Consider the following 10407-nt stretch of genomic DNA (forward strand, 5'->3'; position numbering starts at 1 on the left):
ACACATCTTTAGCACTTTGGTTAAAAGGAGTTAATTTACTGATGCTAATAGCTCAGCTGCGGTGTCTTCACTACCAGACAGTGTCCTTTAGAAACTGTTAGACTATCTTGGCTCTTAGATTGCTCCGCCTTCCTCTGTGGAAAGCAAGGCCAGTGTGAAGAGTGTCTTCATGCTAAATATAGACCTCTACCATGGGGTCTGCTCTTTGAAGAGCCACATTACTTGGAACTGGCTGTGAAGAAACTACTCCAGGAAGTAACTCCTGCACTGGTGCTTGGAGCACAGAGAAAAGCTGAGTCTGAATATTTGGGCCAATCAGGGTTTGCAGCACCCTTCGCATCACTGCCATTCTTCGTTTTCACCTCTCCTCCACGCAGGGTGGAGGGGGAGAGAGAGGCGTGAAGAGGGAGCCAGAAAAAGAGTGGTTAATTATGCAGCGAGGAGCATCGGCCTTCCACACTTCAGCTGCCGAACGTCAGCCCCAGAGCTCCTTGGGGAGATACCAGCCTGCACCTCCTGCAAATGTGAGCCACAGAACAGTCTAGGGAATACAGACAGAGCCCTCTCTAAACACAAACACGGGTGAGCTCGTCTTAGAACGACGTCAGAACGTAACACGTCTGCTGAGAGATAAAGAAGAATGTTTGTGTCTACAGCATGATAGGTTTGTGTGTCATTGAAATAGCACCTGCTAATCTCTCCCACTGAAAAACAAGCCTCAGTCTTAGAAAAACTAGCCTTGGTCTGTATCTCTGCTAAAAATACTGACTGTATACAGTAAGAGAGATCAGTTGGTTCCTCCAATATTAGACTAAGGAGATATGCATGGATAAATATCAGCCTTTTTGTAGACATGTGGGTGTTTGTGTTGATTCCATGCCAGATCACACTAACTTTCTACTCTAATAAAAATAGGCTTGAAAGCAAAAAGGCTTTTCACAAAACCTGTGCTGATTATGATTATGCGAGTATAGACACTAATTTCTAAACATTTTTATTGTCAGTCCAGCATTTCACAGATCATTTGACACTGTCCAAATACTGACTGCATTCTGCTTTGGAAAATATATTAGCTGCCTTCCCTAATAAAAAATAAATCACCTGGCATGTGTGCAGGTGGGTGCCCAAATGAAATTATCTTTGATTGGGTCCTGGCACAGGAAGGAGAGCGGGAGTGGGAGAGGGGGAGGGAGAATAAGAGAGAAGGACTGAAGGAGAGAAAGAATAAGAGTGATGCATGGTGCTGATTGGTGTTTTAAGGGAATAGCTTGCTCAGTCAACAAAGAGCAACCAGTAATTAAATTGTGGGGAAAATGGACAAGTGTGTGTGAGTATAACTTTGTGTTTTATTGTGACGTTCTTTGTGCTCTCTCTGAAGAGGAAGGACCTCTATAGTCTGATTGTCACTAAATGTTTCAAGCAGCAATGTAAGAGTAGAACAGCGGGAGGAGGGGAGGAGAACAGATGGACCCTGTTCCAGTAAAAAGTCTGCTGGCTTGTGCAACAGCTTATGAACATAGGCTTAGCTGGAGCGCGATACCACAATTTGAAACAGACTAGAGCAGACCACAGTATCTAAAAAAAAAACAAAACAAAAGCAAAGTAAACATAGAGAAAACAGACATGACACAGCTTGCACAGTGCAGGTGTGTCTTACTCAATTTAGTCAGTCTGCAGTTATGTGTGAAAAGCTTGATGATGCACAGCAGGAAGCATTAGAGAGACCTGCACCTTCTGTCCTTTGTCGACAGCTAAACAAAGTATTTTGTACCGAAGTAGCAAGAAACCTATAATATCAGAAAGAAAAATGTATTTAGGGTTTTTAATGCATATTCTCCATTTTGAGTTCATTTGAACCAGGCTCGTTACTTTTTCCTGACGGCATCTTGGCAGTATCCTTAAAAACCATGAATCCAGTTTCTCAAACGCCATTTCCTCAGTACAATAAAGCTCAACAGCTCCTCCAGTGGAGCAGTGCTGTATGACTTCAGGTTGATGATATGTGTTCCACATGAGGTTTAAAACAACAGAAGCCATACATTTACAGAGGTACGAAGGGAAGAAAATGACAATAAACACATTAACACCTTACATTTTGATTTAAGAGGAAATAGATTGCAAGAAAGGGGGTTGCACAATACATTTTGTTTAGAAGAGCTGGGTATGTTATTATGATGTGATGAAGGTCTGGTAGCATGCATGATTCTGTGGTCTTAATAAGGAATGAGGTAAAGCAGTCATGTGGTCTTAATAAGAAATGAGGTAAAGCAGTCATGTGGTCTTAATAAGGAGTGAGGTAAAGCAGTAATGTGGTCTTAATAATGAATGTGGTAAAGCTGTCTTGTGGTCTTAATAAGGAATGGGGTAAAGCAGTTATATGGTCTACCCTACATATTTTGAATGCAAAGTTACATAAATCTGATTAACCAAACAAAACACCTCTATATGTGTTTAATTGTGAGTGTGCGTATATGGCAGGACTGCATGCATAATTAATGACAGTTAAGATTTACTGAAGCTGACAACTGTTTAAGGTGCCAGTAAATGCACTACAGAAAATGGGTTGTGCATCAATACAAACATTAAAATATGACAATTATATTACATATGCCTTTTCTTCAAAGTTCTTTATTACCATCACTTCAATATAATTTTCTATGAGCATGTTTTAATGGATCCATATCCTAGGTGTTTCACTGATTAAATAAAGGACTTCAAGGCTTACAAACATTTATTGTAGATGTTAAATAATAATTCTCAACACAAGAGCATTGAACCTGAATATGGGAGTATAAGAAGTGTTTCAAATAGAACATAGCTTGCAGGTTGCTTGAAGACTGACCTCATGACAACAAGCTGTATAATAAATGTGATATTTAAGAAGCTGTTTAGATATTAACATGCATGAAATGCCATTTGTACTACAAAAAAACTTATTTTTTGCACTAGTAAGTTGTTTATTTCCATTAGTGCGTCCTTTTTGCCCCCACAAAATTAACTCTGGCTGCTTTTAAATGGGATTAAAGCAACTAGCAGTCAGAATGGTTTTCAACAATGGTGTGATTTAGATTCATGCCCAGAAGGGGGCAATGGTGCATAACTCAACACCAGAGAGCACTGAATTCCTCCTTATCAGAAATGATCTTTTAATAATGTTTCCTTCCCTTAAGACCTTACACTGATGTAATGGGGTTTAAATAAGGTCTCAGTCAGCCATTCTATTATGCAAGGCTGAATGTCTTGAGTTGAATGTCCTGAGCTTATTGCCGTCTACGTTTCTGTAATGAAAGACCATCTAAACCTATTGACATACACAATTAATGTATGATAAATTGCATGAGAAAGACAAGACAAAAATGATGCCCAAGTACTATTTAACAAATGGGTCAATCACTGGGATATAAAACACAAATTCAGTTGTCCCATATATAACGAGTGCAGTGTAGAATGAAGACACAGTCAGTTCGCATGGCTGTTTGCACAGTGTACATTTAAAAGTTTTGATTTGCTAGAGGAGCATGTCTGGGTTTATTTCTTTCCTCTTCCAAGTCAACATCCATATAATCACCTAGAAATCAACTAATCCTAAAAATGCTTAAGAGATTAAAACAATTTCTGATAGACTTCTGAATTTGTGCTTTCAAAGCCTTTTACTTATAAACTCCTGTACTCCAGTAAGTACACATATGGATATACAAGCCGTGCTCACTTATCTATCAGTGCACAATATCAATATCAAAGAATACACAAAGATGAGACAACTGCAGTTTCACACTCTCATTTAGATGCTTGAAGCCGGACCTGGCTAAGGAAGGGTGGTGAAGAGGGTTGGAGAATTAAAGATGTTTGCTGCTTTCTACAATCAGGACGCAGTCAAGCTATCAGAAAAGAAGACAGGATGGGAAAATCTGGTTACTAAACCAGAAACATTGGCCTTTAATGGAGCACGCTAAATGTCACCGGTACAGGGATCAGGAGCAGAACATTTGGGTTTGGTAAGTAGGAAGTAAAGGGTTGTGGTGAATAACAGAAAGAACCTAAACACAGTGAAGTGCAGTTGTGCAGTCTGCTGCACTACTGTTGCCCTATGAAACCTCATTAGAATACACAGCAATATGAATACGCATAAGACACCATGTTAAAAATTTAAACCTTTTCTGTTAATCTTTCCCCATGAGGCTCATTGGTGTGCTCTGGTGGGTGTCTGATATGTCATCTTTAGTATTAGTCCTGCATTTCATATATATTGCGGTTTGTACTTGTATTCTTTTGCGATGCATCATGGTCCTGGATGAGTATTCCACTGTTTACTTGAATGCAGATGGAATGAACCCTGAAACGTTTGTAGAGAGCTGAGATGCAGAAGCACCATGCCTCTTTTGTATGGAGGAATGTTATCTCAGAGTTAGAGCACTAACTGATGATCTGATCGTTAAAGTGTTAATTTCAGGCGCACCGCTGACACGTTTCTATGAGCAATGATATCACAGAAACAGACATTAACATTTATATATTTTTTCACACCCTTAACATAGAAGTTTTTCATTAAAAAGTAAAAGCATTTGATTCTATCTATCATTCTATCTATCTATTATTCTTTTTAATTCTATCAGCACTGCAAAATCTTTAGGACTTTTGTTATGAAACAGCTGTATTGACATAACCCATTAGTCCGTTTTCATCTCTATATATTCACATCTGTTTTCCATCATAATGTCCACTGTTGGACAAAATGTGGTTCACTTACACTTAACAAAGTTTGTAAATTTTAGTCCAAGTAGTAATTTTAAATGTGTACCAGATTCTTAAATATATTTCTGACTTGATTTTGGTTTACATCAAAAAAAGAGTTATACTGTCAGTATACCTCAGGTTTATGTTTTTCTATACATTGATACATTGTTATACAAATTACAGCTTTTCTAAATGAAATGAAAGCTTAAATCCACCTCCTTCTTTCTCTCTCTCATTCTCTCTGTCTCTCATTCTCCCCCCTTCTCTCTCTCCCACACAGACACACACATGCACGCACACACGCACACTCGCACACACACACACACGCACACGCACACACACACACACACACACACACACACACACACACACACACACACACACACTACCCTGGTTCCTATGTAGAAGCATCTGGGTAGTGATTTCTCAGTCACCATCAGAGGTTTTGGGCAGGAGCAGAGCTGTCACTATATTAAGAGATATACAAACTGATGATCTGTCCTCATCAATGTGTATGGTCATATTTTCTCCGGTAAGGCTTTACTTTTTTCCTCTAGTTTACTTACTAAGACATCTTGAGATTTTTTTAGGAGTACCTAGTAATTGTGTGTTCATACATACATGTACCTTATAAGATATATAATTTCTATAATATTTATTTTTTGTGTGAATATTTGAAAGAACATTAAATTATTTCATCAGGTTCAATCACTGTGAGGGGTCCCAGCACCAGTCCCCTGTTTGTAGTCTCTCCTTTCTGAATTATTTATCTGCTCTTGCTGGTATGCGTGAAAGACTGATGCTAATATTTAATAAGCACTCTACGCTGTTCTATGCACGTATATTTATGCATCTGTAAATAAAGTGTGTGTGTGCCTGTGTGTATGCTTCTGTCCTTTGGCAAGTCAAGAATGATCTCTATATTATTTAATGACTTTTGTCAGGTGGCTTCCTGCTGATCTGCACTGATGTGCTTAACTTTGCTCTGTATCCTATAAAGTTTTGGTATTTTTGTACATTTTTGTACTCAGGTTGTACCTCTGCAATTGCTCCTCATTACTTTTGCAGATCCACCCATACAAATATGCCTTAAATGTTCTTTGCTTGATAAGGATTGAGTATGTGTATTGTAATTTTAAACACATGGATATTTTTCATATACATCCAACTTTTCATATACTTAATAAAATGATAAACAAATGAAAAATATAGACAGAAAAATCTGTGTGCGTGTGTGTGTTAGAGGGGAAATTTGAAAGAGATGGAAAACAGTGTCAGTGTGTCCATTAAAAATCTACCTTGTATCCACATACACTGTCTATTCATTATAGCCAACAATACAAACACAGTAAACAATTCAAAGAGGTTATTCATCTCGTGTCATGCAGTAACGTTAGTGGCGTTTTTCACTTGACAACCTTTGTCTCTGAGGGGGACATGGACAGTCCCTGATTTTGTCCCTGATGTGTAGTAACAGATATACAGACAACTAAAACAGCAAGAAAGTAATGTACTAGTACTAGATACTAGTATTATAGAAATAGCTTTAACCTAATTCACATATTCACATAAATTGTTACTGGATAATTGTATATCCTGCACAACTGGTTATAAAATGTCAACACATTTGGAGAATTCAGATCAAATTCATATAATTATTTCTGAATATGATTTGCTTTGCCTCAACAGCTTTTTGCTGTCTTTGCATTTGCAACATGTGGTGGATATTCTGGCCAGATTATGGTTAAAGTGGACTGTGTGGATAAATCCCAAAGTAACATTAGTATAAATTTTGCCTATCCATTCAGGTAAGTGTCATTACTCCTCTTAACATCCCCATAATGTAACAAACAAATGAAGTTTCTATGGTCAGTGAAACTGAGATTATTTGTTATTTGTATTTAAACATTTATTTTCAAATACATTTGCATAAAAATATGCCATGTATTATTTTGTCATGTACAATGCTTTGTTACTTTTGTAAAGTCAATCCAACATTTGATCTATGCTGACTTGCTTGATAAAGGCTTGGATGTGGTACAGTGTAAGGGCATACAATGACAATAGAGATGTGTGTACTTTAGTCTATATTGTTTCATATCCATTAGAAGGTGGCCATTTTTTGTCTTTACAATGTACTTGCACATTTAAGTGCCTCAAATGTTAAGCCATATTAGTTCACTCACCCATTCTATAAACTCTAACTATACTTTTTTTTCCTATTTTTGATAACACAAAACAAAGTTCGGTATGGTGCCTTGACCTGATCTATTTTATTTTATCATCTAAATGTAAATTGGTACATCATGCTGCTCTGGTCAAAATTGACACCATCAATTTCAATCATCTGTCAGTTTTCTTTTTTTTTATACCTCATATATGTTAATCAATGGAAGGCACATGATAGATGATAATGAGCGCTTGATAGCATGGTACTACTACTACTACTACTACTACTACTACTACTACTACTACTATTACTAATGTGTAACTTTGGCAAATCTTTCATGAATGTGTACTGTGTGGCATAACAGGCTGTACACTGTGATTGTGTGATTTCCCATATGCTCTAGACTCCAGCAGGTGCACTTTAATGCTCCTCTCTGTGAGGATAAGAGACATGAGATGTTATTCCTCGAGGGAGACTACTCTTCATCAGCCCAGTTCTTCGTTACTGTGTCTGTTCTCGCCTTCCTCTATTCACTCGTAGCCACAGTAGTCTACATCTTCTACCAGAACAAATACAGGGAAAAGAATAGGGGCCCTGTAGTGGTGAGTGCTTCTCAGAATCACAGAGTTAACAAATTGAAAGGGATCTTGTTGACAAGAATCTTGATTACATTTGTTAATTATATACTTCATCCAAAAATGCCAGGAACAAGTGTGGACCAATCAGAAGGATCTAATTTGCCAAATGGAAACTAGATCCTGCTACCTTTGACTTAAGATACTTTGAAATTTTTATCCATTCCTTCCACAGGATTTCCTGGTGACTGTGGTTTTCTCTGGACTTTGGATTGTGAGCTCCATAGCCTGGGCTAAAACTCTTTCCGGAGTTAAAACAGCTACTGATATAAATCAAATACAGCTTTTAATGTCTGCATGCAGAGACCAGGAAAATGTGTGTGAGACAATAGAGGAGCCCACATGGACCAATCTTAACATGTCAGTGGTAAGTGTGCTGCATTATATTGCAACTACAGCATGAATGATCAGTGAATTGCAGAACAATTATAAGAGATTTGCTGAAGGTTTGTTCACCCCAAATCCACACTGACTGCATTTGCCTCATTAGGTCTTCAGTGTTAGTAAGCTTAGAAAATCAACAGAAATTTCATGGGGATGTGCGACATTGTGAAAAAAAATGACCTTTGAAAAAAAGTGAGGAAGATGAAGGATTTCTCATTGCTTCCAGTGAGTTTATGCATTTCATGACTTTAAAACAATCTTTCTCTTGTTTCCAGGCTTTTGGCTTTTTGAACTTCTCCTTGTGGGCAGGCAATATTTGGTTTGCCTATAAAGAGACAGGCTTGCACAAGTCCAGTCAGCGTTACCCCTCCAGAACTCTCTCTGAGAAACGTAGCAGTAGCTTCAGGCAGTACAGTCAAAGCAGCTTTGACCAGTCAGGAACAGGTTTTGGACAGCGGCTCTACAGCCAGGGCAGTTTTGAAATATCGGGTGGAGGCTTCAGCCTACCACAGACTAATCTGGGTCAACCAATGTTTTACAGACAGATGGGAAGCCCTACCTCCAGAGGTCCTCTCATATTTGTCAATGAGAGTCAGTGATAGCAGGTTATGCAGAATGATTACACTGTACAATCTTCAGTGTAAGTAGGAAAAACTGAAAGAATGGAAAGAGATGAAAATGTATAGGATTAGAAGCATTTAGAGGCATTAGCCCTATGGGATACAGAAAAAGTCTAAATGGGTATATATGGTCTATATATATATAACTGATCTTAAACACTGAGGAGTTTAGTTGACCTCTGGCCAGTTTATGCTGGTAATTTTATATTTTTGTTTAATCTAAAGATTTATTATGGTGTAAATATAAGGGCCTGTAACTTGTGTATGTGTTTACTTTAAATGCTGATAAAATATTTGTACACATGCTAATTTTAATGTTAGTCTATGTTCTATAACAGAGTATGATTTTTTGACACTATACAAAATATATTTGTTATTTTTGTCAAATACATTAAGTGTAAACAAGGTAAACAAGTAAACCTGACCACTGTTTGTAATCATTTATGTACTTTATTGATTTTATTCCTTGGTATCCTATTCACAAATGTAAGAAGTAACATATTTAATTCAGATTTATCTTTGCATGTAATCCATAGTATTACTTTTAACTCTCTTGTGACAAATTAGGACTATGATATACATCTCTGCAATGGTTGTGATGATGACTGAGTTTCACGAATAACCGTTGTGCCAAAACAGCAATCTGAGGTTAAAAGATGTCTGGAGATGTTAATGTTAAATGTTAAATATCTGAGCAGAGAGCTGTACTATTAATGATTCAGTCTAGTCACAGTGCATGTGCAGTGCATGAAGTGTGGTGATGTAGAAAATCATTTTGATGTAGAGTCAAAACAAGTGATGCAATCATATTGAAACTTTGTACACTGGCCTTGTTGTCTCAATAAGGAATAAACCATTATGAATTCCAGCAAATGACTATAACTGTCCCAAGCACAAGCCAGACTATGATTCACTATGTGTCTTTGTTCAATTGTGGTTGAAGCCTTCTTTAATCTACAGGTAGCAGCATTTCCAAAATGTCCACTTATATCCACAGATCTAAGCTCAGTTTATATTTAGAGTCATGCTTCAGTCTGTACAAGCTGGAATAAAAAAAAAATTCCTGAAATGGTATTTATACCATTGCAGACTTAACTCAGATTCTGGAATATCTTAAGTATTCTAGCATCTGGTTTTACATCACTGAAGCAAAAAGGACATACCACAACCACCATATGGGAGAACATACCCATCTGGAGACCATACCCATCGCCCTTTATGTAGTTCTATTCCGGCTGTTATGAAGTCATGTGTTGTGAGAGAGAATCCAAAGCAGTAGTGTTCAAATTGCATGGCTCAGGTACTTGATCTTCACTGTGTTTCTCAGCATTATTTCTGCTTTTGACCTGTATATGTTCATTACAGTAGCCCTCATAAAAAACAAAATGGTTTCTGCTCGTGCTCAAGACAAAAGGATAGAGAAGATATTCGTTTTCCTCATTAAGCCTTGCTAATGAGGGGGAATAAGTGTGTAATTAAGACCTCTGGGCCTGTCAGAGTTCTGGCCTGACTTCATGCTCTGCTTGGCCTACTGCAGGGAAGCTAACTGCCTGCAGGTGCGCAGGCTCTGAAATTGCAGCTTTAGGTGGCTACAGCACTATAACTGATGGCATTTGGCTTATAGCAGGAAATAAAAGGTTACAACTTAAGAACTGTCTGCAGCTGTAAGTAGGGTTCAATTACATATCCTGGAGGGAGAGGGGGAGAGAGAGTGGAGAGAGAGAGAGAGAGAAGGAGAAGGAGGGAGAGAGAGAGAGACAAAGAGAGAGAGAGAGAGAGAGAGAGGAGGGAGAGAGAGAGAGAGAGAGAGGAGGAGAAAAGAAAACCTGAAGGGCAATAATTGTAGTGTTTTAATATAATGAGC

General features: G+C 37.9%; 1 protein-coding gene across 1 annotated transcript; it reads left to right on the forward strand.

Annotated features, from left to right (window-relative positions):
* The first annotated feature begins 5136 nt into the window (after window positions 1-5136).
* Window positions 5137-9408, forward strand: synprb (synaptoporin b). The gene is made up of 5 exons (XM_077013624.1): window positions 5137-5266; window positions 6424-6542; window positions 7308-7506; window positions 7715-7906; window positions 8199-9408. The coding sequence occupies exons 1-5, from the start codon at window positions 5243-5245 to the stop codon at window positions 8520-8522; spliced, it is 858 nt and encodes a 285-aa protein (XP_076869739.1). The 5' UTR covers window positions 5137-5242; the 3' UTR covers window positions 8523-9408.
* The last annotated feature ends 999 nt before the right edge of the window (window positions 9409-10407 follow it).

The sequence above is a fragment of the Brachyhypopomus gauderio genome, chromosome 8, assembly GCF_052324685.1.
Source record: "Brachyhypopomus gauderio isolate BG-103 chromosome 8, BGAUD_0.2, whole genome shotgun sequence".
In the NCBI taxonomy this organism is placed as follows: Eukaryota; Metazoa; Chordata; class Actinopteri; order Gymnotiformes; family Hypopomidae; genus Brachyhypopomus; species Brachyhypopomus gauderio.

Excerpts from the sequence above, each read along its gene's own strand:
- synprb (XM_077013624.1), top strand. The coding sequence starts at position 5,243 with ATGTGTATGGTCATATTTTCTCCG. Across the intron at positions 5,267-6,423 it reads GTATGGTCATATTTTCTCCG|CTTTTTGCTGTCTTTGCATT; the intron begins GTAAGGCTTTAC and ends TTGCCTCAACAG. Across the intron at positions 7,507-7,714 it reads AGAATAGGGGCCCTGTAGTG|GATTTCCTGGTGACTGTGGT; the intron begins GTGAGTGCTTCT and ends TTCCTTCCACAG.